At 55.5% G+C, this 16,389-nt stretch overlaps 1 protein-coding gene across 4 annotated transcripts; it reads right to left on the reverse strand.

Annotated features, from left to right (window-relative positions):
• Positions 1–2,217: 2,217 nt before the first annotated feature.
• Positions 2,218–11,119, reverse strand: LOC144949835 (uncharacterized). Of its 4 annotated transcripts, none has more exons than XM_078879791.1 (6): positions 9,732–10,526; positions 8,468–8,615; positions 7,935–8,036; positions 7,104–7,247; positions 4,487–4,543; positions 2,218–4,281 (listed from the first exon to the last, which is right to left on the reverse strand). In XM_078879791.1, exons 1-6 carry the CDS (start codon positions 9,930–9,932, stop codon positions 2,912–2,914), a joined length of 2,022 nt encoding a protein of 673 aa, XP_078735917.1. In that variant the 5' UTR covers positions 9,933–10,526; the 3' UTR covers positions 2,218–2,911. The 4 variants fall into 4 exon arrangements, with proteins under 4 accessions (XP_078735917.1, XP_078735916.1, XP_078735919.1 ...); XM_078879790.1 differs by having other exon boundaries at positions 4,487–4,585; XM_078879793.1 differs by lacking the exon at positions 9,732–10,526 and adding an exon at positions 10,802–10,856 and having other exon boundaries at positions 2,219–4,281; positions 4,487–4,585.
• Between the last annotated feature and the right edge of the window lie 5,270 nt (positions 11,120–16,389).

Genomic DNA, 16,389 nt, shown 5'->3' on the forward strand with positions numbered 1-16,389 from the left:
CGTAATGCACAGCAGGAAGTAACAGCGGCGCAATCAACGCAGCGCGTACACACGAAGCTTCAAAGCCGTATGCAACAACAATAAAAAGTAATATTTACAAAACGTTTTTTTAAAAACACGCTTTAATGAAATGTACCGTACTAGTAATGGAAGAACTCCACGACTCCAGGAAGTGGCCCCGAAGCTTGCCACAACGTAAGGGACTGTGGTGATTTACAGCCAACGTCAGTTGAGTGTGGACAGTTAGACCCAAGCCGAAACATAACATATAAAAAAGATTGTTTAAAAATATATTTTTTATTTTTAACGATAGAATATAGTATTGTCATCAGTATGACATAAGTATACCAAGTTTAATCTTAATTTTAGAACTTATTTAATTTAATTTATTATTTTATCTTTAGACGTGACTTAACCGAAAGAACCAAATAATAATTATACCAAGTTTGCAGCCGATACCACATTGGGAAGTGGGTTAAAATTGAGTTACAAGATTTGAGGATACGACGACAACAACAACAGACAGAGTGAGTTCATAGAAAGCGTGTAATAATGAAAACCAACAACCCAGCAGATCCTGTAGAACTGCACTGTGGTTCCCCCTCCAATCTTTATTTTTATTTTTACGCGCACAGGATCGCCCTCAGTAGTAAGGCGGGAGTTGGTGCTCAGTACAGCAGAACGGCGTGAATGGGTACAGGGGAGATGGCGGGGCATAGAGCAGCAACGGGAATGAGAAATGTAAGCAAACGTGAGCGACCGCCAGCATCAGTGATGCAGAGATGGGCGAGCTGCGGTTGGGGAGGTTTTGTCCTCGTTTGGGACTCCCATCGGCAGCACAGCGTAGGCACCAACGCTCGCCGCTGTTGAGTCTGCCTCTGGGAGCCTCATACCACAGGCGTAACGGCCCTAACGCCATAAGGGTGACCACAACATCGGTACTCCTTACCAACCCCCCCCCCCCCCCATACGCTGACGCCAATCCCCGGAGGGAGCTGTGGGTGAAGGAGGGAGCTGTGGATGAAGGAGAGAGCTGTGGATGAAGGAGAGAGCTGTGGATGAAGGAGGGAGCTGTGGATGAAGGAGGGAGCTGTGGATGAAGGAGGGAGCTGTGGATGGAGGGAGCTGTGGATGAAGGAGAGAGCTGTGGATGAAGGAGAGAGTTGCGGATGTAGGAGGGAGCTGTGGATGAAGGAGGGAGCTGTGGATGAAGGAGAGAGCTATGGATGAAGGAGAGAGCTGTGGATGAAGGAGAGAGCTGTGGATGAAGGAGAGAGCTGTGGATGAAGGAGAGAGCTGTGGATGAAGGAGAGAGCTGTGGATGAAGGAGAGAGCTGTGGATGAAGGAGGGAGCTGTGGATGGAGGGAGCTGTGGATGAAGGAGGGAGCTGTGGATGAAGGAGAGAGCTGTGGATGAAGGAGGGAGCTGTGGGTGAAGGAGGGAGCTGTGGATGAAGGAGGGAGCTGTGGATGAAAGAGAGAGCTGTGGATGAAGGAGGGAGCTGTGGATGAAGGAGGGAGCTGTGGATGAAGGAGAGAGCTGTGGATGAAGGAGGGAGCTGTGGGTGAAGGAGGGAGCTGTGGATGAAGGAGGGAGCTGTGGATGAAAGAGAGAGCTGTGGATGAAGGAGGGAGCTGTGGATGAAGGAGGGAGCTGTGGATGAAGGAGAGAGTTGCGGATGTAGGAGGGAGCTGTGGATGAAGGAGAGAGCTGTGGATGGAGGAGGGAGCTGTGGGTGAAGGAGGGAGCTGTGGATGAAGGAGGGAGCTGTGGATGAAGGAGGGAGCTGTGGGTGAAGGAGAGAGCTGTGGATGAAGGAGGGAGCTGTGGATGAAGGAGGGAGCTGTGGATGAAGGAGGGAGCTGTGGATGAAGGAGGGAGCTGTGGATGAAGGAGAGAGTTGCGGATGTAGGAGGGAGCTGTGGATGAAGGAGAGAGCTGTGGATGGAGGAGGGAGCTGTGGATGAAGGAGGGAGCTGTGGGTGAAGGAGGGAGCTGTGGATGAAGGAGGGAGCTGTGGGTGAAGGAGAGAGCTGTGGATGAAGGAGGGAGCTGTGGATGAAGGAGGGAGCTGTGGATGAAGGAGGGAGCTGTGGATGAAGGAGAGAGCTGTGGATGAAGGAGGGAGCTGTGGGTGAAGGAGGGAGCTGTGGGTGAAGGAGGGAGCTGTGGGTGAAGGAGGGAGCTGTGGGTGAAGGAGAGAGCTGTGGATGAAGGAGGGAGCTGTGGGTGAAGGAGGGAGCTGTGGATGAAGGAGGGAGCTGTGGATGAAGGAGAGAGCTGTGGATGAAGGAGAGAGCTGTGGATGAAGGAGGGAGCTGTGGATGAAGGAGAGAGCTGTGGATGAAGGAGAGAGCTGTATTTACGTTGACCGTCTTTGTTCGATGGCTAGCCAAAAGCCGCCGCTGCGAGGACGACCGGAGTTTCCATGATGATTTCTGTTCCTTGATGAGATCTGCGAAGTAATGTGGTGCATTCGTGGCAAGCACTTTGTAGCTAGTGTAGTGACAGTAGATGGGAAGCAGGATGGATAAGGAGGAGAGGTGATATGTGGGAGTGGTGGAGGAGATTGAAGATGATAAGGGCAGCGGATCATCTTCACACTACAAGTGAACACGGAAACAGCGATATTTTATAATGGCGGTGATGGTGTAGGTGGTAGTGGGGAGCGGAAGTGCAGTGGTTAGCACGTTACCCAGCGACCCGAGTTCGATTTCACTCCCGGCTAACACCAGTGACAATGATCTGAACCGGTCCTGCGTCTCCCCTAGGTCGACCCAGTCTCAAATGAGTACCTGGTGAGATGTGTAAACATCGCCACAGTGACGTCCTTCATTACGTGCTCGCGAACAGCCCCAAGAGTCTGTTGAAGACTACATGGGGGGATCTTTTGTCTTTGTGTGTTGCGGCTCAGGGCGTCCGCTCGACGGCGTGCGTCTTGTAGTGCCTCTTCAACGCGTTCCTCCGCGAGAACCCCCGGCCGCACTGCTCGCACACGTGCGGCCTCTCGCCCGTGTGCGTCCTCGCGTGCGTCTCCAGGTTCGAGCGCTGCGAGAAGGCGCGCCCGCACTCGCCGCACGAGTGCGGGCGCTCGCCGCTGTGCGTCTTCGAGTGCTCCTTGAGGTGCGAGTGGCGGGCGAAGCCCCTCCCGCACTCGGCGCACGAGTGCAACCTCTCGCCGGCGTGCGTCCGCGCGTGCGTCTCGAGGCCGGAGCGCCGCGCGAACGCCTCGCCGCAGTCGGGGCAGGCGTGCAGCCTCTCGGGGGCGTGCGTCCGGCGGTGCGCTTCTAGGCCCGCGCGCAGCGCGAACCCCTTGCCGCAGTCGGGGCAAGCGTGCGGCCACTCGCCGGTGTGGGTGCGCGCGTGCCTCTCCAGGTTGGAGCGGCGCGTGAAACCGCGGCCGCAGTCGGGGCAGGCGTGCGGCTTCTCGCCCGTGTGGGTGCGCGCGTGAGTCTCCAGGTTGACGCGCAGCGAGAAGCGCTTGCCGCACTCGCCGCACGCGTACGGCCGCTCTCCCGTGTGGGTCCTGGCGTGCGCCTCCAGGTTGGAGCGCGTCGCGAAGCCCCGGCCGCAGTCGCCGCAGGCGTGCGGCCACTCGCCCGTGTGTGTGCGCGCGTGCGTCTCCAGGTTGTAGCGCGTCGCGAACCTCTTCCCGCACTCGCCGCACGCGTGCGGCCTCTCCCCCGTGTGCTTGCGGGCGTGAACCTCCAGGTTGCCGCGCAGCGTGAATGCCTTGCCGCACTCGGCGCACACGTGCGGACGCTCGCCGGCGTGCGTCTTGACGTGCCTCCGCAGTCGGTAGCGGTGCGAGAACGTCTTTCCGCACTCGCCGCACGCGTGCGGCCTCTCCCCCGTGTGCTTCCGGGCGTGAACTTTCAGGTTTCCGCGCAGCATGAACGCCTTGCCGCACTCGGCGCACACGTGCGGACGCTCGCCCGCGTGCGTCTTCACGTGCCTCCGCAGTCGGTAGCGGTGCGTGAACCCCTTCCCGCACTCGTCGCACGCGTGCGGCTTGCCGCCGTCGGCGCCGCTGGCCGCCGTGGGAGACGCCTTCCCTCGGCGCGTCGACCGCAGGCAACGTTTCTCTCCGCCGTACGCCGCCCGCTTTTTTCGCGCGACGCCTCCCGGCGGCTTCTCCCCACACCGTGCGCAGGCTCGCGAGGTCCGGCCTCCACGTTGGCCTCCGACCCCGGCCACCGCCACCGCCACGGTCGTCCGGAAGCCCTCGCCGCGGCCCTTCCCGCACTCGTCGCACGGGAGACCCGATCCTCTCGCTGCGCCTGCCGCACAGGTTTTTATTTTTGTTAGCAAAACAAAACGCAGGGGCGGCGGTCGGTCGCAAGGGCCGGAATGACGTGGAAACGCTGTGCTGTGCGCGGCAGTATGAAGGGAAAAATCTGAACCGGACCGCGTTCCGGTGAAAGGTGCCGGGGACACAAGTGCGTTCTCTCCGCGATTGCGATCGGAGGGTGGTGGAAATCTCACCTTCACCAACGTCCTCCTCCTCCTCATCTGACAACTCCACCTCGATGAAGTTCTGGTCTGGGAACAGCAGACGCCCACGGGAATCCCCGGAGCCGTTATCTAGTATCAGCACGATGACGACAACGACGATGACGACGATGATTTGAATAGCGGCATTACACTCACAGCACTAGCAACACCCTGACAGATAAAGATGCAGCCCTGCAAGTGCCGGCTCGCGCCAGTGCATACAGCATAATAGGAGCGAACTAATTCACTTTTCTAAATCACTAATGTACTTACATTTGCCACATACAAATTAGCACAATGCGTAACGAAACAGATACAGCCCCACATCGGCAGGACCCCGTCGTTCATTAAAAACTTCTTGTAAATACAATGAAAGATATTAAGCTTAACCTTGATGTTATTCTATGAGACCTCCTTTACCAGTGGCAAAATATAGTGATAGGTTTTTACCCTTTCAACTGGTACAAAAACTGACACCTTTATACAAGGCATCATGTTTGCAATAACCACAACACAAGCAGTCAAAATGCAAACAAAAAGAAACAACTCTGATAGCTAGAGGCTCAGTGCTGCTTGTAAGCATATTATGAAATAATACACTATACACTACACAAAAAACAATTACGGAGGAGGCCTCCTCCCAACTGGAGGCCGCTCCGGAGTAGAATCTTGGTCTACTCTTCCAGAGAGTGAATGTGTGTGACATTCACTCTCTGTGTGTGTGTCATTCACTCACTCTGTGTGTGTGTGTGACACGCACTCTCTGTGTGTGTGTGAGACATTCACTCTCTCTGTGTGTGTCATTCACTCACTCTGTGTGTGTGTGACATTCACTCTGTGTGTGTGTCATTCACTCTCTGTGTGTGTGTGTGACACTCTCTCTGTGTGTGTGACACTCACTCTCTGTGTGTGTGTGTGTGTCATTCACTCTGTGTGTGTGTGTGACACTCGCTCTGTGTGTGTGTCACTCACTCTGTGTGTGTGTGTGACACTCACTCTGTGTGTGTGTGTGACATTCACTCTCTCTCTGTGTGTGTGTGTGTGAGACATTCACTCTCTGTGCGTGAGACATTCACTCTGTGTGTGTGACACTCACTCACTCTCTGTGTGTGTGTGACACTCTCTCTGTGTGTGTGTCACTCACTCTCTGTGTGTGTGTGACACTCACTCTGTGTGTGTGTGTGACATTCACTCTCTCTCTGTGTGTGTGTGTGTGAGACATTCACTCTCTGTGCGTGAGACATTCACTCTGTGTGTGTGACACTCACTCACTTTCTGTGTGTGTGTGACACTCTCTCTGTGTGTGTGTCACTCACTCTCTGTGTGTGTGTGACACTCACTCACTCTCTGTGTGTGTGTGACACTCTCTCTGTGTGTGTGTCACTCACTCTCTGTGTGTGTGTGACACTCACTCTGTGTGTGTGTGACATTCACTCTCTATGTGTGTGTGTGACATTCACTCTCTGTGTGTGTGTGTGACACTCACTCTCTCACTCTGTGTGTGTGTGACATTCACTCTCTGTGTGTGTGACACTCACTCTGTGTGTTTGTGTGACATTCACTCTGTGTGTGTGTGTGTGACACTCACTCTCTCACTCTGTGTGTGTGTGACATTCACTCTCTGTGTGTGTGACATTCACTCTCTATGTGTGTGTGTGACACTCACTCTCTCACTCTGTGTGTGTGTGACATTCACTCTCTGTGTGTGTGACACTCACTCTCTGTGTGTTTGTGTGACATTCACTCTCTGTGTGTGTGTGTGACATTCACTCTGTGTGTGTGTGTGACACTCACTCTGTGTGTGTGTGTCACTCACTCTGTGTCTGTGTGTGTGACATTCACTCTGTGTGTGTGTGTGACATTCACTCTCTCTGTGTGTGTGTGACACTCACTCTCTGTGTGTGTGTCACTCACTCTCTCTGTGTGTGTGTGACACTCACTCTCTGTGTGTGTGTGACATTCACTCTGTGTGTGTGTGACACTCACTCTGTGTGTGACACTCACTCTGTGTGTGTCACTCACTCTCTGTGTGTGTGTGACACTCACTCTGTGTGTGTGTGACATTCACTCACTCTGTGTGTGTGAGACACTCACTCTCTGTGTGTGTGACACTCGCTCTAGTGTGTGACACTCGCTCTAGTGTGTGTGTGAAACTCACTCTCTGTGTGTGTGTGTCACTCACTCTCTGTGTGTGTGTGACATTTACTCTCTGTGTGTGTGTGACATTTACTCTGTGTGTGTGTGTGACACTCACTCTCTGTGTGTGTGACACTCACTCTCTGTGTGTGTGTGACACTCACTCTCTGTGTGTGTGACAATCACTCTCTGTGTGTGTGTGACACTCACTCTCACTCTGTGTGTGTGATACTCACTCACTCTCTGTGTGTGTGTGACACTCACTCTCTGTGTGTGTGACACTCACTCTCACTCTGTGTGTGTGTGACACTCACTCTCTGTGTGTGTGACACTCACTCACTCTCTGTGTGTGTGTGTGACACACTCACTCACTCTGTGTGTGAGACACTCACTCTCTGTGTGTGTGACACTCACTCTCTCTCTGTGTGTGTGTGACGTGATGAGATGTGGGTGGGGGGGGGGGGACTATCACCTTCGCCATCGTCCCCGTCCCCCTCCGACAACTCCACCTCGATGAAGTTGCGGTGCAGAGCGGCCAGGCGCCAGCCGCGTGAATCCCGGCTCCCCTCCGGCCTGTCGCCGGCTCCCTCGACCTTGACGATCTTCAGGTCTGGCGCTGCGATTCGGAGAGAGAGAGCGGTGTGAGTTGAACGCGACAGTAGCAGCAGTTGCTCAGCATCCGGTGACAATTCGTGCCTGTATCAAAAACCACCGTGGTGATGAGGGTGGAACCCACGACCACCTGTACACCAGGCGAGGTAGTCAACATCTCCTAGCCACCGTGATGATGATGGTGGTGGTGGTGGTGGAACCCACGACCTCCTGTACACCAGGCGAGGTAGTCAACATCTCCTAGCCACCGTGATGATGATGGTGGTGGTGGAACCCACGACCTCCTGTACACCAGGCGAGGTAGTCAACATCTCCTAGCCACGGTGATGATAGTGGTGGTGGAACCCACGACCTCCTGTACACCAGGCGAGGTAGTCAACATCTCCTAGCCACCGTGATGATGGTGGTGGTGGAACCCACGACCTCCTGTAGACCAGGCGAGGTAGTCAACATCTCCTAGCCACCGTGATGGTGGTGGTGAAACCCACGACCTCCTGTACACCAGGCGAGGTAGTCAACATCTCCTAGCCACGTGATGATGATGATGGTGGAACCCACGACTTCTTGTAGACCAGGCGAGGTAGTCAACATCTCCCAGCCACTGTGGTGCCCCACATTGAGTCCGTGTACGTGGTGACAACCCACGTGCTCTCACTCACCACCATCATCACCATCATCCTCTCTCACTCACCATCATCACCATCATCCTCCTCCACCTCGCTCTTCACCAGCGTCCTCACGATCTCGCGGCCCAGACGGCCCTCACCCTCCTCCTGCTTCACGACCGCTCCTGCTGCACGCGCACACACAGACACACACACGCTGCTGCTGCTGCCGCTGCTGCTGCTGCACCGCCGCTCCTGCTGCTGCTGCTGCACAGACGAGAGGAGACCAAGAGGCTCAGGGAGACGGTGGCTGGGCCAGAGCCGCGGAGATCCTGGGTTCAAGCCCTGGGTCTGGGTGTCTCTCTCTATCTCTGGGAGATCATAATGGCTGTGTCAGATACACTGAGCCGGAGGAGACACTGAGATCCTGGGTTCGATCCCTGGGTCCGGGTGTCTCTCTCGGTCTCTCAGGGAGTTTATGATGACCAGGTCAGAGACACGGAGCACCCTGGGTTCGATCCCCGGGTCCGGGTGTCCCTCAGGGTCCGTGACGATCGCATCAGTCCCTGGTCACATGAGGCCGCCGCCGCCGACAGCGGATCGAGTTGCGAGAACTCACCGCCTTGGTCAGCAGCCGGCTCTTCACGTTTCACCGCCACGCCCGGACCCACCCCAGCGCCTGGCACGTCTTCTTCATCTTCTCGTTTGATGAGCGGCGGCGGAGCGGGAGGAGGAGCAGGAGGAGGAGGCTCGGCGAGAGAAGCCATCTGAGGGGCGGGGCGGCGAGGGGGTGGAAAACATGGAGGCGATTCGATGTCTCGAGACGTGCAGCTCCCGCCGGCCGAACACGGAGCGGGCGGTCGCGACGGGCGGGGGAAGGCCCTCGCTGCCGGCAGAGCCCTAGGAGGCAGAGGTCGCAACCGGGTACCCGATACCCGTACCCTACCTGATACCCGGCTACCCGTACCCGGCTGGGTACGGGTACCCGTTTGCGACCCTGGTGCGGCCGGGTACGGGTAGACCGTGAGTCACTGGTGAGTCACCGTTTGTCACTCATTTCCCAACGTCTTGTCTCTTCTTACAATTCAAGTTCCTAGAATCAACCCACCCGCGCCTGCAACATGGCTTCATCCCAGAGGTTGCAATCGGGTACCTGATACCCGTACCCGGCTGAATACGGGTAGGGTACGGGTACGGCCGGGTACGGGTACCCGTTTTCGACCCTGCTGCGGCCGGGTACGGGAAAGGAATCAAAACCCGTTTGCGACCTCTGCTGGAAGGGGACAGACGCGGGGGGGGGGGAGGGGGGTGGCTCGCGGGCCCTCGTCTGTACTCCCGACACAGCCAGACGGCCGTCCCGCGGCCACCCGCGGCTCTGCTCGTCGTTGTCGTGGCGAGCGTCGTTCCGTTAGACGCTCTCGCTGGGAGCCGGCGTGCGTCCACGGGCATCGCGTGGATGATGCGCCGACGCCGGAACAGCGTGTTGGTAATTACAAGCCCATGCGCTGCACAAACATCTAGCAGCCTCCTGCCGTTGTTATTGAGCTGATCTGGCCCATGCCTTCCAATCACTCCAGACCAGGTGCCAGCATCGTGACCAACTCGGGCATTGAAGTCACCCAACAAGATGACTCTGTCCCGAGTGGCCACTTTAGCCAGCACCTGTAACAGGAGGTCATAGAAGGCATCTGGCTCATCGGCCTTGCCTGCATCCCTCCACGGATGTTCGTCTTCGGTGGGGGCATAAGTAACCACGACCACCACTCCTCGCCTCCAGTTGATGGGAAGGCGAGCCCAAAGTAGCCTGGGGCTTACAGCTTCCCACACCTCACCGCCACGCTCCCACGCCACCTTCATTCTTTTGTTCAGAAGAAGAGCCACACCCTGTTGTTTGGCAGCCTCCTACCCCGAGTAGAGGACTGTCCACCCCTCATGGTGGCAGGAGGCAGAGCCGGTCCACCGGACCTCCTGAATGCCACAGAGATCCAGGCGGTACCGGTCCAGCTCCCGACAGAGGAGTGGCAGCCTCTCCTCCGCAGTGAGCGTTCGAACATTCCAAATGGGGTTCGGCCAGGAGACGTCATAGACGCCTGTCCCCCCGGGGCCTCCGGCACAGTTAGTTAGATACACACAGACACACACAGAGACACACACATACACAGACACACACACAGACACAAACACACAGACAGACAGACACACACACACAAGACAGACACACACACAGAGAGACACACACACAGATACACACACAGACACAAACACAGAGACACACAGACACACACACAGACACTTACACACACACAGAGACACACACAAGACAGACACACACACAGAGAGACACACACACACAGACACACACACAGACACAAACACACAGACACACAGACACACACACTTACACACACACAGAGACACACACAAGACAGACACACACACAGAGACAAACACACAGACACACACACAGACACACACACTGACACACACACAGACACACACACACACAGACACACACACAGACACTTACACACACACAGAGACACACACAAGACAGACACACACACAGAGACAAACACACAGACACACACACAGACACACACACTGACACACACACACAGATACACACACACAGACACTTACACACACACACAGAGACACACACAGACACACACACAGACACACACACACAGACACACACACTGACACACACACACAGATACACACACACAGACACTTACACACACAGAGACACACACAGACACACGCACAGACACACACACACAGACACACACACTGACACACACACACAGATACACACACACAGACACTTACACACACACAGAGACACACACAAGACAGACACACACACAGAGAGACACACACACACAGACACACACACAGACACAAACACACAGACACACAGACACACACACTTACACACACACAGAGACACCTGAGTCTGGGTGGGTGGGGGCTGGGGGGGGGAGCTCCGCCCACCTCCTTGGCCGCCTTTGTCTCAACGGGGCAGCAGTTGGACGTCAAGACGCACGTGGCAGACGACGACGACGACGATGATGATGACGATTTTAACGATGATGATGATGTTGATGATGACGTTGATGATGATGACGTTGATGATGACGACGACGACGATGTTGATGATGACTCTGGGTGTCACGCGAAGAGCTGCAGGGTGACGAGGCGCAGGGGAGCGACAAGATGCAGCACAAGGCGCAGCCACGGCAGTGAGCACCGTCGACTAGGAACAGACTCCCAAATCCACTCGCCCACTCACTCACCCACACACTCACTTACTCACTCACCCACTCATTCACCCACTCACTCACCCACTCACTCATCCACTCACTCACCCACTCACTCATCCACTCACTCACCCACCCACTCATCCACTCACTCACCCACTCACTCACCCACTCACTCATGCACTCACACACCCACTCACTCATCCACTCACACACTCACCCACACACTCACTCACCCACACACTCATTCACTCACTCACTTACTCACTCACCCACTCACTCACCCACACACTCACTCACCCACTCATCCACTCACTCACCCACCCACTCACCCACACACTCACTCACCCACTCATCCACTCACTCACCCACCCACCCACTCACCCACACACTCACTCACACACTCACTCACCCACTCACTTATTCACCCACACACTCACCCACTCATCCACTCACTCACTCACCCACTCATCCACTCACTCACTCACTCACCCACACACCCACTCACTCACTCACCCACTCACTCACTCACCCACTCACTTACTCACTCACCCACACACTCACCCACTCACTCACCCACTCACTCACTCACCCACTCACTTACTCACTCACCCACACACTCACTCACCCACTTACTCACTCACCCACCCACCCACTCACTCACCCACTCATCCACTCACACACTCACCCACTCATCCACTCACTCACCCACCCACTCATCCACTCACTCACCCACCCACCCACTCATCCACTCACTCACCCACTCATCCACTCACTCACCCACCCACTCACCCACACACTCACTCACCCACTCATCCACTCACTCACCCACCCACCCACCCACTCACCCACACACTCACTCACACACCCACTCATCCACTCACTCACTCACCCACTCATCCACTCACTCACTCACCCACACACCCACTCACTCACCCACTCACTCACTCACCCACTCACTTACTCACTCACCCACACACTCACTCACCCACTCACTCACCCACCCACCCACTCACACACTCACTCACCCACTCATCCACTCACACACTCACCCACTCATCCACTCACTCATCCACTCACTCATCCACTCACTCACACACTCACTCACACACACACTCATCCACTCACTCATCCACTCACTCACACACTCACTCACACACACACTCATCCACTCACTCATCCACTCACTCACACACTCACTCACACACACACTCACCCACACACTCACTCACCCACACACTCACTCACCCACACACTCACTCACACACTCACTCACCCACTCACTTATTCACCCACACACTCACCCACTCATCCACTCACTCACTCACCCACCCACTCACACACTAACCCACTCATTCACCCACTCACCCACTCACTTACTCACTCACCCACACACTCACTCACCCACTCACTCACCCACCCACTCACACTCACTCACCCACTCATCCACTCACACACTCACCCACTCATCCACTCACTCACCCACCCACTCACACACTCACCCACTCACTCACCCACGTACTCACTCATCCACTCACTCACACACTCACTCACCCACTCACTCACCCACACACTCACCCACTCATCCACTCACTCACTCACCCACCCACTCACACACTAACCCACTCATTCACCCACTCACCCACTCACTTACTCACTCACCCACACACTCACTCACCCACTCACTCACCCACCCACTCACACTCACTCACCCACTCATCCACTCACACACTCACCCACTCATCCACTCACTCACCCACCCACTCACACACTCACCCACTCACTCACCCACGTACTCACTCATCCACTCACTCACACACTCACTCACCCACTCACTCACCCACACACTCACCCACTCATCCACTCACTCACTCACCCACCCACTCACACACTAACCCACTCATTCACCCACTCACCCACTCACTTACTCACTCACCCACACACTCACTCACCCACTCACTCACCCACCCACTCACACTCACTCACCCACTCATCCACTCACACACTCACCCACTCATCCACTCACTCACCCACCCACTCACACACTCACCCACTCACTCACCCACGTACTCACTCATCCACTCACTCACACACTCACTCACCCACTCACTCACCCACCCACTCACACACTCACCCACTCACTCACTCACTCACCCACCCACTCACACACTCACTCACCCACTCATCCACTCACTCACCCACTCACTCACCCACCCACTCACCCACTCACTTACTCACTCACCCACTCACCCACACACTCACTCACCCAGACAGACACACACTCACTCACCCACTCACCCACACACTCACTCGCTCACTCACCCAGCTAGCCACTCACTCACCCAGCCACTCACACTCACCCAGCCACTCACTCACCCACCCATCCACCCCCCACTCATTCACTCACCCAACAACAGCCGCCGATCGCCACTAATTGGCGGTGACGTCACCACCACGCTTGTGCCAGGCTATGTGCACGTTGAGGCCACGTGAAGTGTCGGACACCCGCTAGCAGGTCAGGGGGCAGACCCAGGTGCCACGGGTCGACTGACCGAGATGACCGAGATGACTGGCTGATGCACCACCTGTGCCCCCTACTGTGCCAACTTGCTGTGCTTTATCCACCCGGCGCTCCGCTCGTTGTTGTGAACGTCGCTCCTCCGCCCTCCGTTGTTGTTGGAGGGCGACTGCCTCCAACTGCCCAGTAGCGTCCTTCACGAGCCTCCTCCACAGAGGCCGATCTTGACACCGCTGGTACCGGTCATCGGCAAGTCCACTCAGCTCCACATCCTCCTGTACCACATCACTCCATCTCTTCTCTAGCCCGTGTCGCGCCCTTTGAGCCCCCTCTATCCAATCAAACAAAAGCTGTTTGGGCATGCGGTGGCTGGGCATGCGGGCTACATGACCCAGCCAACGCAGCCTTGCCAGCCGGAGGAGCTCACCGATGGGTCTTTGTTCAGATCTTTCAAAGATTCGTGAGCTCCTCACACAATCCAGCCTGCAGGTTAAACCCAGGTAGCTTCACAAAGCGTTACACAACCGATGAAAAGATAATGCCGCTCGACTGATTCGGAGTGAGACCTCTGCTGTTAAACTGGAGCCGGTCATAAGCACACTGCCCAGGTATGGGAAACTCTCCACTCTCTCCACAACTTCCACATCACCAATTGGGAGTTGAGGGGGTCTGAAGGTACAAAATACCCAGACAGGTGCTTAGTTTTGGTGGGGCTGATGGTAAGGCCCCACCTCTTAGTGGCACGCTCCAGTCTCAGCAGCAGCGCCTCCAACTCCTCCTCTGAGTGAGCAGCAATTACCAGATCATCGGCACACATAACATGGTTGACTAATAGAGAGCCATCCCTTGACCGCACCCGGGTATCGATCAGCCTCCCATTGTATCTGTACCAGATGTAAAATTTTCCACAAAATAACGTGGTCAAAATTGATGTTAAATAATTTGGGAGCCAGAGGACATGCCTGTCGCACCCCAAGGTGAACAGGAAATGGCTCCGACTCCCGGCCATGTAGTTTTATGCGGGCCCGCTCACCATCATGAAGGTCCTTAATGAGCGCGAGCAGAGTGTTAGGGACTCCAAAAGCACGAAGAATAACCCAGAGCCCAGGACTACTGATGGTATCATAGGCCTTGACCAGGTCAATAAAGCAGAGATGTAGGTCTTGTTGGAATTCCCTACAACTCTGCTGTAGCAGACGGACACAAAAATATGGCATCTGTGCAGGACCGCCCTTTCCTGAAACCACATTGGGGCTCCGCAAGCCTCTCCTCAGCGTGCCTGGCAAGGCGATGTTGAATAATCCTTGCCAGGAACTTTCCCGGTACACTTAGGAGATGCCCCTGTAATTGTTACAGTCTGTGCGGTCCCCCTTCTTAAATAGGGGGACCACCAGGGCATTCTTCAAAATCCTGCGGAACCGGCCCAGTGGTCCAGACTGTTGTTATGATGTTATATAGGGCAGTCTGTGCACAAACGCCACCCTCCCTCAGAAGTTCACTTGGGAAATCATCTCTGCCCGGTGCTTTTCCTGGTCTCAGACTCTGGATCGCCTTCAGTACTTCCTCAACAGATGGCACCTCAGCCAGCCACTCACAGGGGGTGACTTCTTATTCCAATAGTTGAGGGACCGCAGCCTCAGCAGGGTCATCCTCACTTTGTGCCACGATGTTTTCCAGGCTGAGGGATTTCCCCTCCCCCAGGACCTCACAGAAATGGTCAGCAAATCTGCAAACCTGTTCCAGGGGGTCGGATATTCGATCACCGTTCTTTCCCCTAATGATGGTGATAGATGTGGCACTACAAGTAACTTTTTTATGGAATTAAAGAGAAATTTGTGATCGCGGGCGACTGAGGCAGATTCCATCTCCTCAGCCACCCGCAACCATCCCCCCATCCTTGTAGCGCCTCACGGCTCTCCGAACCTCCGAGCGAAGGCTGCAAGAAGCCTCCTCATTCACTGACGTGGGATGCTGTAGACGATGAGAGTGGGCCTGTCGCTTTTTGTCAACCATCCTGAACACCTCCTCTGTCAGCCAGGGTCTCTGGGGAGGTCTGGATCGCGTACCCAAAGCAGCCATTGCAGCTGCATGAGCCACAGTCCTAAACCTCGCCCATTTCCCCTCGACATCCGGAGGAGTGGGGGACGATGCCAACCCCAGCCGCAAGCGACGATGAAATTCTCGCTTGCAACTTTCACCATCGAGCTGATACCATGCCACTATGGGTTGGAATGGGGTCCTGGGTGTACACCCACCACCGGTTCTGGAAGAATGGCAGGCGCATCTTACAGATGACAAGTCGATGGTCAGTGGGCAGATCAGCTCCACGGTAGGTCCTGGTGTCAAGGACATGGGCCCGCATCCGCTGTTCCGTCACTATGTAGTCCAGCAGATGTTCTTGCTTGGACCCGGCATGCATCCATGATGCTGTGTGGATGCGCCAATGCCGGAACAGCGTGTTTGTGTCCATGGGCTGCACAAAAATCTAGCAGCCTCCTACCGTTGTTTTTGAGCTGATCTGGTCCATGCCTTCCAATCACTCCAGACCAGGTGCCAGCATCATGACCGACTCGGGCATTAAAGTCACTCAACAAGATGACTCTATCCCGAGGGGCCACTTTAGCTAGCACCTGTGACAGGTCATAGAAGGCATCTGACTCATCAGCCTTGCCTGCATCCCTTCACTGATGTTAATCTTCGGTGGAGGCATAAGTAACCACGACCACCACTCTTCGCCTCTGGTTGATGGGAAGGCGAGTC

The sequence above is a fragment of the Lampetra fluviatilis genome, chromosome 55 (assembly GCF_964198595.1).
Source record: "Lampetra fluviatilis chromosome 55, kcLamFluv1.1, whole genome shotgun sequence".
Classification (NCBI taxonomy): Eukaryota; Metazoa; Chordata; class Hyperoartia; order Petromyzontiformes; family Petromyzontidae; genus Lampetra; species Lampetra fluviatilis.